The sequence below is a fragment of the Photinus pyralis genome, unplaced genomic scaffold (genome assembly GCF_008802855.1).
Source record: "Photinus pyralis isolate 1611_PpyrPB1 unplaced genomic scaffold, Ppyr1.3 Ppyr1.4_LG10, whole genome shotgun sequence".
NCBI lineage: Eukaryota > Metazoa > Arthropoda > Insecta > Coleoptera > Lampyridae > Photinus > Photinus pyralis.
In genome coordinates, this window is record NW_022170250.1 from 4,108,632 (window position 1) to 4,122,961 (window position 14,330).

A 14,330-nucleotide genomic window follows, 5' to 3' on the forward strand; every position below is an offset into this window, starting at 1 on the left:
AAAGACCGGACATTTTTTTGTTAGGTTAATATAGCATAATTCACAGAAAAATCACTTTTAGATTCCAGATTGCAGTTACGCCCCCTAGCGGTCATTTCAGAAACTTTAAAAATATTTTCCAGGTTTTGCTCGTGGCCGTTTTAGTAATAAATTTTTTTACCGCAAGCCTCTACGATGGATATATTCTCAAAATTGTCCTGTTTTTTTCATTGTCTGACTGAGCATAATGACATTAATTTTAATTTAAACACGCATTAAAATAAATGCTGAAGTAGCCCTTTTCTGTTCCAGATGTACTGTCGTGCTCTTTAATTCAGAAACTGGAGATCAAAGTCACATAATTAACACTAGCCGAAAAACAATCACTTCGTTAGCATTTTCATCATGCGGCAGATACCTTGTAACTGGTAAGCAATTTTTTTTGTCATTATTCTTACGGGTTAGACGGACTTACAATTTAGGAGAGTGTGGCCATCAACCCGCCGTACGCGTGTGGGATTTGCAGGCGGATCCCCAGCCCGGTGCTCCGGGTATCGCCCCCCAAGTGCAACAAGTCGCCGAATTTTTTTCACACAAGTACGGGATCAGCTGTGTTGTAAGTTTCGAGACCGATTCGGTGTTTTAATATTAAGCTGTTTGACCGTAGGCATTTTCACCGAGCGGTAAATACGTCGTAAGTATCGGAACTCAGCATGACATGATTGTCAACGTTTGGGATTGGAAAAACAACATCAAAGTAGCGAGCAACAAAGTCAGCACGAAAGTAAAGGCGCTCGCATTCGCCGAGAACGGTAGTTACTTCGTGACCGTCGGTAACAGACACGTAAAGTTTTGGTTCCTTGAATACGGTAAAGCTAAGGTACGTTGTGACGGTGAAATTATTTGCGCTGATCACTCTTTTTAGTACAAAGAAGCGGTTCCTTTAATGGGTAGATCGGCGATTTTAGGGGAACAGCGTAACAATTATTTTTGTGATGTAGCTTGTGGAAAAGCCCAATGCGGTGATAGCACGTATGCGATCACCCGTTCGGGGTTGCTTTGCGAGTTTAATAATAGAAGACTGCTTGATAAGTGGGTTGAGCTTAGAGTGAGTAGTCACAACGTCGGCGCAACGCATATACTTATATATTTTCAGACTTCAAGTGCCAATTGTATAACTGTAGGTAAAACATACATATTTGTCGGCTGTGCTGAGGGAATTGTACGGTGTTTTGATCCTACCACCCTTAGGTTTGTTACAACTCTTCCAAGAACACACTATTTAGGGGTAGATGTTAGTCAAGGTTTAAACATTACGTAAGTGAAACATTGCTCTCGCACGGTAATAATTCAATGGTCGACAGGCACATGTCGTCCCCTCCTCCTGATGCCAAATACCCCGACGCCATCGCAATCACCTATGATGAAACTAATAAAAAATTAACGTGTGTCTATAATGACCACTCTATTTACGTTTGGGATATACACAACATTAGGAGGGTATGTATGCACCCGAAAATTTCGAAGTAAATTTTTAAATTGTCTCATCCAGGTAGGAAAGTCTCATTCGTTTCTTTACCATTCCGCCTGTATATGGGGAGTGGAAATGTCACCTTCGCACTGTCCTCTGCCACCCGGTAGTTTTTTAACTTGCAGTTCCGACGATACGATACGCGTGTGGACTTTAGATAAATTAAACGACAAAAATGCGCGCGGAGTGTATCAACGAAATATTTACAGCAATGTAAGTCGCTTGGGACCCATAACCTGTTAAAAATTGCAATTTATAGGAGTTGCTGAAAGTCGTGTACATCGATTCGGATATGACTTACTTGAAAGATTTGGACATTTCCACGAGTAATGCCGGAAATGATAAGCAAGATAGCTCGTACGACGGACGTAACGGCGTCAGAGCAATTCGGTTGAGTCCCGATGGTAAACAGCTGGCGTCGGGAGATCGAGCAGGTTCTTATATAACTCTATTATGCCCTCTTATATTATGTTTCAGGCAACATAAGGATTCTCGAAACTAAAGGTATGACGGAAGATTTTAAGATTGAGGCTCACGATGCGGAAGTGTTGTGCTTGGAGTACTCCCAAATAGACTTCGATAAGAAACTATTAGCAAGTGCTAGTCGAGATAGATTAATACACGTATTCGACGTGAATAAGGTAAATACATTTCGTCTGTTAAATATTTGGCGCCCAACATGGGGCCTACAAGTTAATTATTTGGCGCCCTACGTGGGGCGGGTTTCATGGGTGTTTAAGGGTGGGAAAAAAGGACGTTTAAAAAAATCGACATCTGGCAGATGTAAATATCTGTTACCAAAAGCTCTTTTATTCTTTTATTTCCCCTTCAACCTCCCACGGATATTAACATTGTAACTTCTAGAATTCTTTTCGATGAGACAAATACCATGAAGGGCAGATCACCTTCCCCCCAACCTAATTTAGAACTCTAGGACAATTCCTCTAAAGTAGTTTAAAACCACAGGAGTGGATCCGGACAGAGAAATTACAAACAAAAGTAAATTTTTTAAATTAAAAAAATGCCCTGCAAAGTGAAGCATCTGAATAACTCAAGCAGAAGAATTAAAAGGAAGAAACTAAAAAAATCTTGAAGATTTTGAGGAATTTTGATAACTGGAAGATTTTGAAGAATACATATATGGAATATGATGTATTTAAAGATTAAAAAAATGGAAGAATCTGAAAATCCATAGAGAAGAATTCGAAGAATGAAAAATCCAGTAAATTAAAACATTGGAAGCCTATTTGAGGTATATGAATAATTTTTAGTGATGCAAAGATTAAAAAAATCGAAAGGACTGAATGAAGAAACTTAAGGGCCTCTGTAGCATTGTAGAATTTGAAGAATATGAAAAATTGATAGAATTCGTAGAAGACTCCCGACGTGATTTAAACTAACCAAATTTTGAAAAACGTTAAGAAATGGAAGAAAGAATTTGAGCAGTGAAGGATTTAAAGAATTCAAAAATTAGGAATATCAATATATATCCAGATTTTTGAACAATTCGATGTATTGGAACAACCTGCGCGTTCCATAGAATTTAAAGAATGTTTAAGATATCGAATTTCATGATTTTTGATAATGTACAGGGTGGCCAACTAAGAATACTGTATCTGAGAATCTATCCATCGTAGAGGATTGCGGTAAAAAAATTTATTACTAAAACGGCCACGAGCAAAACCTGGAAAAGTTTCTGAAATGACCGCTAGGGGGCGTAACTGCAATCTGGAATCTAAAAAAGTGACGTTTCTGTGAATTCCGCTATATTAACCTAACAAAAAAATGCCCGGTCTTTGACGATAATCTGAACAATTTTTGTTTGGGGGGGGGGGGGGGGGGTATGCAAAGGTTTCCGTAAAGAACACCCTGTATCTTCGAAACGGCTGAGCCGATTTAAACAAACTCGGGTTAGTTCAAAAGAGCAATTCATCAGCTACAAATATTGTAATATTTGAAGTTTTGTTAGTTTCACATATCACCGCTTGAGGGTTTTTTTCGACATTCCGACAGAAATGGTTAATTTTCTTAAAAATATTAAATGCATTGGTTCGATTTTTTTTCATGAAAAAGTGGCTAAATGATGCCTAAATAAGCTCGCGAAAACAGCATCATCGATATCTTGAGATATTTTTAAATCGTGATGGCCAGCATTTCGAGCATTTACGGCGGCATTAAAAACTTCCTTTTTTAAATCGATCAACCTTAGGGCCGCAAATTATATAATAAAAATAATTCCGGAAAAATTAGCTTAAAAAAATAAAATTTTGAGGGTATAAAATTTTCATTGGCCTAAATTTTAGGTTAGGAACAAGATATCGAGATGCGGTTTTCGCGAACTTGTTTAGCTACTTATTCATGAAAAAAAATCAAACCAACGCATTTAATTTTTCTGAGAAAATTAACCATTTCTATCAGAATGTCGAAAAAAGCCCTTAAGCGGCGATATGTGAAACTAGCAAAACTTCAAATATTATAATATTTGTAGCTGAAGAATAACTCTTTTCAATTAACCCCAAGTTTGATAAAATCGACTCAGTTGTTTCGAAGATACAGGGTGTTCTTTACGGAAACCTTTGAACCCCCACCACTTCATTTTTAGTGATACAGGAAAAATTGTCAAACAAAAATTGTTCAGATTATCGTGGACTTCAAAGACCGGATATTTTTTTGCTAGGTTAATATAGCGGAATTCACAGAAACGTCACTTTTAGATTCCAGATTGCAGTTACGCCCCCTAATTTCAGAAACTTAAAAAAGTATTTTCCAGGTTTTTCTTGTGGGCGTTTTAGTAATAACTTTGTTTACCGCAACCCTCTACGATGGACAGGTTCCCAGATATGGTACCTCGCATTTTTATTTGGCCACCCTGTACATTATTTTAAGGACGTGAAGATTTAAATCACGTGAGAAATAAAAAAACCCTCTTTGCATCTGAGAAATTTGAAAAGTATGAAAAATTCTTACTAACAAAAGAATTTGAAGCATATGAAAAATTAAAAAAAATGGAAGAATTCGAAGAAATCTGAAGAAGAAAAATTATGAAGATTTGAAGGGTACAAAAAATAGGAATATTTAAAAGAAATGACAAATCTGAAGAATCTCAGGTCTCACGAATTTGAATATGGACAATACACAAAATGAGAATAATTAAAAAATGAATTTGAAGCACGTAAGGAGAAGAAGTAAAAACAGTCGAAGAATCAGACTGAAAACTAAAAAATGTGAAGAAGAATCTCGAGACATTGGAGAATTTGGAAAATATAAATATTTTGAAGATTAAAGAATCTTGGTTAGGGATCCCGAAGAATTCGACGTACCGCAGGAGAAGAAATGAAAAAATTCGATGCCTCAAATGATATTGAAGAATTTGAAAACAGATCGATATACATTTGAAGAAACATGAAAAATGGGGATGATTCGAAAATGAAAAAATCTGAAAAATCATGGTCAAGGATCTCGAGAGTTTGAACAATTAGAGTGTGAAATCTGAAGAATTCAAAATAAAGAATTTGGAAAATATTAACACTGTGAAGAACGAGAATATGAAAAACAATCGAGATTGAAAATCATGAAAAATGGGATAATTAAAAAATGAAAAAATTTCAAAAATCTTGGGTAGGCTCAAGAGTTTGAAGAATTGGAAGAATTCAAGGCACTTAAGAATAATTGGAAGAATCATAATCCGAAAATTCAAAAATTTGGAGTATACAGAGATGAATGTAGAAGATTTGCAGAATGTTGTTTAGAGTTTGAAGAATTGGAAGAATTCAAAGACTTTTAAGATATTGGTTTAAAAATGAAAAATATAAATACTGTGAAGAATGACTGTTTTGCAGAATCTTGGTTATGGAAGAATTTCGGAAACTTGAAGGATATGAGAAATGCGTTTTTAAAAAATTGAAGAACCTTAAAAATTCACGCGTATGATGAAGCTCAATTTGAAAGAATTGGAAGAATGCAAAAAGTGAAGAAGGATTTGAAGACTATTTTGGGAATGTAAAGAATCTGATGCCTCTGAAGCATCCGACGCCTTTGAGGAATCCAGGAAACTAAAGAATCAAGATTTTGATTTAAAAAATACTAGAAATATGAAGTATTCAAAGATTTTGCTCCATGGTATATGGAGAATTGCAAGGATTTGAAGCAACGGAAGACCTTAAAGTATGGAAGAATTTCAAAAATTGGAAGAATTCCTTTTGGTAAGTTTCAAATGTGTACTGACTGATTTAAGGTGAATTTGATGAAAATGAAAAATAAAAAAGTTCTGCATTTGACGAATATGAGAAATATAAAAGGTTGGTAGATTCTGAAGAGTCCGAAGCATGTGGAGAATTGGACCAGAAGAATTTGATGACTGAAAAAAGTGAAAAGAATCTTATGATATTGAATAATTTTGAAGATGGAAAGTTGTCTGACTACTTGTCCTTGACAGTGACTTTGAAAAATTATGTGAAGGTGACATTTGCGTTTCAAGGTTATTTAAGGTCATACCAAAATGGGTGTCAATGTATAAGAGCTGCTTACGAACCGTTGCAGAGCGGCGCCGCTGGTAGCGAAATATTGCTTTATATGGACGCCTTCACAAGGATCGGCGCGTCTGCGCAACTTGTAGCGGAGGTCTTAAAATTAGTTCTGCAATCTATCAAGAGGAAGCGCTGAGATCGGCAAGATCTCTTGGGGTTTTAAACCATAGATATATAAATACCTAGATACAGCCATCCTTAACAAACGTACCTCGGTTTTTAAAAAACATATCAAAGAAATTTGTACATCTCTCCATTACTTTCTAACCAAGAAGAAACATGTTCTATCTCATTTTATTGCATTAACCACTACGTCGTACGCGAATCGGACGCTTAAAACAAACTTAGCGCGTCCCATAAGTCATGTGACAGTTGACACATTTCACGATCGCGCGAAATCAAATCTAACTAAAAATATTCGCCCTAAACATGATGGACGGTTTTTTTCACTAAATATTATGTAATTATTGCGTTATCAAATGTATATGAATAACATTAGTGCTTGCCATAATGATAGACGCGTTCATAATTGTTATTCCTGAAATAGTTTTATTACATAGAGCTACGCCATTTAAATTTGGGACTATGTTTACGTTGTTTGGCATGATGTGCTGCAGTGAATTCATTGCTGGCTTGCAGAATATCAAAAAAACCGTAAGTAAGTAAAGTTTATGTTCAACATTTTAATTTCAATTGCATGGTTTTAGGCGTAATGGTAACGGAGATTAAGTTGCGACAGGAAGTGAATTCGTTTCCAATTATCATTTTGGCCTATATAATGTTGATGCAGTGCGTTTGTATCATGATCACAGGATCCGTGCAATATTCTTAGGAAAACGAGATTTATAGACTGTGTGTGCGTGCAATATCAAATTTTTTATCGCTACGCGTCTTGCCTACCTTTCGGCATATGTCCAATCGGTGGGGTTTCTTTTTGAAATTATAGTGCTAATTGTAGTAAGCAAGCTACACGTGTACATTTATTTAAAATAAATACAACATCTTAACAATGATATCCAATTGGTGATAATACTCATTTAGCGAACATTCATTACGTTTCTAAAAGTTCACAATCCGAATAATCGTCAGATGAAATTGACAAATCCGAATCATCACTGCCATTATTAACACTTATTATAAAGTTCAGAAACATCAACCAATATAATTTCTCTTTTAAATTAATCACTTTCCACATGTTCACACACTTTCTTCGAGTTGTCAGCTGTAATTTTTTCAAATTCTTCATTTGCCAGCTTTCTAAGTAACATCTTCCATTTTAAATGTAACATTTCTTGCTGCTATGCGATTTAAATAAATAAAAAGGCGGTTTATTTATGTTGTAAAGTCTCAAATCTGATAATTTTCTGTGTGACTTGTGCGAACAATTTGATTGACAGTTATAATAAATAATGCGAATCTTGTCTTCCATGCTCAGGGTACCTCTATAAAGGATAGCGCTATACGTAATTAATGTGCCGAAAGTGATGGTAATAGATGGTACGTCCTTTTGAACTATGTTGGGGTATGGCTGTATCTATGTATTTATATATCTATGTTTTAAACATTACTTTGTCTTTGAAATTGGTTCCGCTAGGGGCTTAGGAGATGACCTTGACGGGAGTTGGAATTGAGCTAGGAAAACGGATTATATATTTGTAGAGCTCGATAGATGGCGCTTCGAATACCTAAGCTTTCTATTTGCAGGGTTACGACTTCTTGCAAACGCTAGACGACCATTCGTCGTCGATTACGGCCGTTCGCTTTTTAAACACCCACGGAAATTTACAAATGGTCTCTTGTGGCGCGGATAAATCTTTAATCTTTCGATCCTTGAATGACGTAAGAAGCGCGAGTATATCGCTCTTTCGGACACTGATGACTAATTCCAGACATCTGCCGGCATCCCTCAATTCGTGAGGGATCACAACGCGACGGGAAAGACGACATTGTACGACATGGACGTCGACAGCGGTCAGAAGCACGTGCTGACCGCGTGTCAAGATCGCAACGTTAGAATCTACAGCGTGAATACGGGTAAACATACGAAGATATTTAAGGGTAGCACGGGTGATGATGGTACGCTCATAAAGGTATGCTGTAATTGGTAAACGCCAGGCGATAAAATTGAGATTTACAGATCAGTTTGGACCGCTCGGGCATTTATTTGGCAACATCCTGTACTGATAAGTCTCTGTCGGTCTACGACTATTATACCGGGGAATGTATGGCCACCATGTGTGGACACTCGGAGCTTGCAACAGGTTTGAGATTCACCAACGATTGCCGCCGGCTGATTTCTGCGAGCGGAGATGGGTTTGTAGTTCCACCACCTGAAGATAGAATTCTATGTTGTTCATTGACAGGTGCATCTTTGTATGGCGGGTGCCTCATGACATGGTGGTTACGATGCACGCGCGTCTCAGTCAGCAGGCGATGCGTCAAGGAAAAACGTTAGACAACGAACTGTTCACCGACCACAGCAGCGCAGATTTCTACGATACCAACGCGAATAGCGTCGAAAATGACTACACGTACGCATGCGTCGGAGTGTTCCACCTGTTAAAGTTGTGATACTTTCAGATTTTCGGTCGGCGCGCTACCTCTTTGGGCGAAGAAGCACATCTCGGACGATTCCACGCTGCCCACTTCGCTAATGAAGGGAGTAGCGGCACCGAAAGGTCGCTGGGCGCAAAGAGCCGAAAGAAGCATCGGTATGAAGTCCATTTATACAGACTCCATTATTTCTTTTCCATCTTTGCATGGTAAGTGTAAGCGCAACCTGCAGTGTTATGTGCTTGATTGTATGCCTGTCTTTGCATCTCTAATCCCTCACTTGCCAGATTTTACAGTCAAGCAAAGAATAAAATAGCTTTAAAGAGTAAATGTGCATCAAATTTCTTCTATAATACTTCAGTGGGATGACAATTACAAAAATGTATTCCGCAACACATCAAAGGATTAAAACAAAATCTCTGCAAGAAAGAAAAGCTTACAATGCCTGTTTGGACATAATTACCCCGCACGCAGACGGTCGACAATTAAAATATAACATCTTAAAATTATTCAGTTTTTTTTCGCAATAACCTAAATAATCTGGTCGTACAAGGTTTGCTTGTTTTTACTAGGCATACTAAAACTGGCACAAAAATATTAGCCGACAGGTTCAGGATATTCACTTGTTTTTGATAACACTGAACTTGGCTTGCTGAGTAGATGAACAAATTTTCGGTGGCTGTTCGAACGGTAGAAACTTTTAACTTTTGAGAAGAAGAGACCTCAAGGAAACGCCTCACTACCTCCTTTTTACGCGGGCCAGATGGCGCCCTTAATTAAGGATATTTCAAGCTAGCAGTTCTACTTTTCGAGTAATTCGCGAAAAACGCATTTTTGAAGTTTCTTTAAAGGTAATGAATTGGAATTTTGCTAAATGAGTCATAAATTGGCGTACTGTCATAAATAAAACTAAATACTGTAATGTACCCAGGCCGCCCCCGAGGGACTGCGCAACCCAAGATCTAAAATTCAAAACTTTCCCTCCCAAACTAACTGAACCCCATGGCACGTGATCGTCTAGACAAAGCTACCTAACCTGAATAACAAAATAATAGGACCACTTACTACGTTGTGTTTTCAAGAGTCGCTACAAGATATGTGTTGTCTGTCGGAGTGAGGTTCAAGTAAGGAATGCAAATAAAACAAGTACCTACATGCTTTATAAAAACGGAGATTTAATCCAAATAATTCGCATTGCAAGATTAAATTTAGGAAATGGTAGTTCACCGAGTACAAATATAACAATAGGCTGGGAAAAAAAGAACTGACCAAGAAAAAAACCAGCCAACAAATTAATATTCAACTTTATAGCAAAATGAATTGTCTGTAATCGCATGAATGCAAATTAGGATGGTTGTCAAGTAAATTAGGATAATGTTGAATCACAGGCTCCGCTGGAATTCCTAAAGAATCAATATTTCACACACATAATAAAAAACAATCATTAAAACATTACAATAAATTCATATAATAGGTTTGGATATTGGATGGCCAGTCCTAATCCCACACCGAGTAGTCTTTAGTTGCTCTGGTCATGACATGTCAACACTGTATGAAATCGCTAGGAGTTGGCCTCTCAGAAGAGCCTTTCACATAGGAAGGATACCCCAAATTGATAACACAAACAAAAGGTCACAACGAGAACACGCCGTACGCTTTTAGCGAATCCCTGCGCAAGTGAGGCCGGGCTTAGCCGGCAGCCCATGTACAACTAAGCGGGACCCCAACTTTTTCATTCACACATCTCCACACAGTCCAACCCACTAGTTATAAAGTGCGGGGTTATAAATTACCGAACTCCAGGCTCTCTACCATGAGTACTGACAGTAACCGATCAAAAGACAAATCATGACATAACAAAAATCACAGAGCAACCAACCGCAAACTTGCACGCAACCATAATCATAAACAAAATATACAGAATTTATGTAGGCGTTGACAGTTGACATATTTGCACAGGCATAACAAAGACGGACACAAAACCAATATTCAGCCACTGTCAGAGATCGACTAATCGGATTGATTAGCAATACCGGCAAGATGGCTCTTTTCAAAGACACAAAAAAACATAAAAAGCATAAAGATATATCTCTGCGTATGTCAGTTCTGAACTTTAGGCAGCCTCTGCTACGCCAATGGAGATATTAAATATCGGTATCAAATATCAATCTCAAATATAGCACAGTACATATTCGAAACAAGTCGCCCTGCCAAATATTAATAATCATAATCACCCGGTTCAAATAAATAGTAGGAGCATAACGTTATATGTATCACAGTACAACAAAAACAAAGAAACATGCCGTGGCAAAACATTAGTATAAAGTAATTAATTTTCAATGCCAAGTGCAATATGTAACAATCAACCACCTAACGTACGTCACTCTCCTCCAGATGAAGCACCCTGTAAATAAACAGTAACATATTCAGGCAAACAAAAGCGAAATGTGCTGCAATAAATTCGATTATAAATTAAAATGTAGTTCTGCATACTTGTATTGAATATCGCCCCTAAGGGAACATACAGTATCTAAATATAAATAAAACACGTAAATCGGTCAGTAATTCATGTAGCCAGCGCTTGGAACAAAGGAGTACTGTAAATTGGAAACCAACATATTTATGTAGAATCCCTATGCATTTAATTCTTTCAAAGTATGACCAGTATAATTAAAAGTGCAAGTTGTATCTAGAATGTGTCGTAAATGGTAATAATCATGCTGTACGAGAATAACATTAAATTGGCAAATAATCGAACACGTACATATCATTATTAGATGGATGCAATAGACGTAGAGATAAAAAAACGAGTACATCACCTTTGTAATTGCCAAAGCTGCACTCACCATTCGCAACGTAAAAATTACTTCTGCCCTCAACAACAGCACAAATACCTCTGCCTAAATTTTCCCTTTTCAAACAAATCCTAGACGAAAATTGTTAATATTGACCGTGCTCCAAGACGTCGGGTCGATAGGGATCATTAAGTTCCATCGCATAGCGTTATATTTGACACTTTTATTATAAATTATGGCCCATTTCAATGTAGAGCAGAGAAGAAGAAAAAACACTTGTTCCACGGAAACGAAACAAAGCGCCATCTTGACTTTTTTCGTCGCGCCAGGGTCGGTTTCGGGAATATTTAAATCGAATTTTAGCGGGCAAATTCGGTTCCATTACAATACCCCTAATGAAAACCTCTGAACGTGAGATAAACGCTCGCCATAGATACTCGCCTCAACATCCTGAAGTAATTAAAAAACAAAAGGGTAATTAAAAACAATAAATGTACGGTTTTTGAACTGCAATCATCATACCAAGACCAATATTTGCATGGAAATTAATTTAGAACCGCCCATTTTAAATATTTTTACGATCAAAAAACAAATCCAAATCCTTTTACCACAAGTTCAACTCGGCGTTCCACTTAAACAAGCCACGCCCATTTTTGACTTGTGAAGTTACAGTTACTTTGCGCCCTTTTTTTACCCATGAACCAATGTAACTTCGAGGTGCGATTACACCATTAAAAATAGTCGGCACTAGTAGGTTTAAGTGCTACTGGTTTTGGTGTTCTTTAGTAGATCCCTTGACTCGCAAATTTATTTCGAAATCCGCCAAAAGGTCCTTACTACCAGACTGAAAGTCCTCAAAGTTTGTCGCCACGGTTTTTTGAGGTAATAAACGTAATCCTCGAGCAGTTCGTTCATTGAATGTTGGCGTTCATCAATTGCAACCGTTCTGTGCTGCACCTCTAAACTTCTAGTGTAGGTGCCTATGCTCGATTGGTGAAAATTAGACTGGAAATTCGATCATACTTTACAGTAACTCCCGGTAGAAAGCTACGAGAAGCGGAAGAACAGTATGGCACATCATTTTAGAGATGCATGTTTACGCCCATCCTTTTCTTAAAGCATGTGTTTTTGAAATATACCTAGTAATTATGTTTGCATCCAAAATCTAATTTCTTTACAGATAGGAGAGGCGACTCAGACAAAGACAGTTCTTTAGACAGCGGTACCGAAACAAAACAATCGTTGGAGTTAATCAGAGATTCGAAAATAACCACTAAACAGGTACTCGGACTTCGAATAGTTTTTTTTCTTGGGAACTAAGTTTTTTTGTAGGTAACCATAAATAGCCTTACCTCGAGGGAATTTCGCAGGAGCAACTTGACCGATGACAGCGCCGTCGGTGGTTCTGTGCGTGACACCGACATCGAATCCACGGCGCACGACGCAGACATCGATTCCGATCAAGAATATCGCCATCAGCCCCTGTATTATCCTTCGCAAGTGGATTCGGCCAGGTATTTTTCTTCAATCGCGCAACACTGCTAACGCAATACTTACAGCGGGAGTGAATTCACAATCACCAACATGGACGCCGACGAATTGCGAAAATCGCAACGAAAGAAAAGAGGCAACGTCCCCTCCATTACCATACAACCAATTTCAATATCGGGCAGTCAGGATTCAGACGACGACGATGACGAAGTATCGACGCCCAGCGGGGAGAACACAGACAGAAATCCAATGTCGATCCTTTCCGTTAGTTCGGAGTCTTTAGATCAAATAGTCAATCGCGAGAAATATCTGCAGTCGACGTTCGAGAGTCTTAGCGGGGCGGAGGTGGAAACGTCACCAGGTAATTTTCGCTTTCTTTCTGTTACATTTTTATACAAACAGAAATAATAATAGAAACACATTTAACAAAAGATTGAAGAAAATTCGGAAAATTAAAAAATCAAAAGCAAAAAATTCTGACAAACAAATTGAAGAAAACGGTACTCAAAAGTGCGGAAAGTTTGAATAAATTCCGAAAATTCTAAATATTCAGAAAATTCAGACAAATTTGAAAAATAGTAGACAAACATTATAATTCGCATAACTGAAAGAAATGACTAAAAATGTTAAAAATTAGCAATTTTCAAAAAATAATGTCTAATGTTGAGGTAGAAATAATTGAATAATATAAACAAAATTTTAAAAAATTTGAAGAAATTAAAAAAAATAAAAGCAATAAATACTATAAAATTCAGAGGGGACAGACGGGAAAATAACTATAAAATTTAAATTCGGAAAAATCAGCTCCTAAAAATTCCGAAAATAAATATATAAAAAACAATAAAAAAAAGTAAATTATAATAATGTATTTCAATTCAGAAAAAATTTCAAAATTCAGAAAATTGGAAAGGATCGCGTAAATATAAGGGAATAGAAAGTTTCAAAAAAAGTGAGAAATCAGAAATTCGCCAGAATTTTAAAAAAAGTTAAAAAATACGTCAAGTGTACAGGGTGTCCCATTTTCGACTCCGTAATTGTTGATGATCATTTTGGATCATGCTTAAAATTGTAAAATTAAAATTTAAAAATATTCGCTCGCTAGAGAGATACGGGGGAAAATCAAAAAATGTCAATTGCACAATGCCAAAACGAAAGAGTCGATGACTATTTCCGAAAAATGATGTTAAAATCGGTGTGAGGGGGTTTAAAACCACCCAGCAAAGAAGGATGCCTTAACAGTTTCCCTGTTCACCTTACTACCCTTATGGCGATATTCGCGAAACGAAAACTGTCGTCTATTGGGGTTATTCTATACCCCCAGACCCCCTGGTAAGACCTTCCACAAACTGTTTTGCCTTCGAGACTTTCATGACTGCGGTTCGAGAAAGATTTTGAGATTTTGTCTGAATTTCAAAGAAGGTAGTACCGAGAGATCGAATACTCCCCAGCAAAACG

At 37.3% G+C, this 14,330-nt stretch overlaps 1 protein-coding gene across 3 annotated transcripts in view; it reads left to right on the forward strand.

The window, feature by feature from the left end:
- Positions 1-291: 291 nt before the first annotated feature.
- LOC116162536 (mitogen-activated protein kinase-binding protein 1) overlaps positions 292-14,330 on the forward strand; it is a gene marked incomplete at its 5' end in the record, with an annotated part of 34,395 nt that continues 20,356 nt past the window's right edge. For 2 of the 3 annotated variants that reach the window (XM_031476170.1, XM_031476172.1), the window contains 17 exon segments: positions 292-407; positions 462-595; positions 647-859; positions 905-1,087; positions 1,136-1,296; positions 1,344-1,479; positions 1,532-1,723; positions 1,770-1,944; positions 1,988-2,151; positions 7,741-7,875; positions 7,926-8,126; positions 8,174-8,349; positions 8,400-8,567; positions 8,617-8,798; positions 12,565-12,665; positions 12,717-12,898; positions 12,944-13,236. In XM_031476170.1, coding sequence (XP_031332030.1) covers positions 292-407; positions 462-595; positions 647-859; positions 905-1,087; positions 1,136-1,296; positions 1,344-1,479; positions 1,532-1,723; positions 1,770-1,944; positions 1,988-2,151; positions 7,741-7,875; positions 7,926-8,126; positions 8,174-8,349; positions 8,400-8,567; positions 8,617-8,798; positions 12,565-12,665; positions 12,717-12,898; positions 12,944-13,236 — 2,912 coding nt within the window. 3 annotated transcript variants of the gene reach the window in all.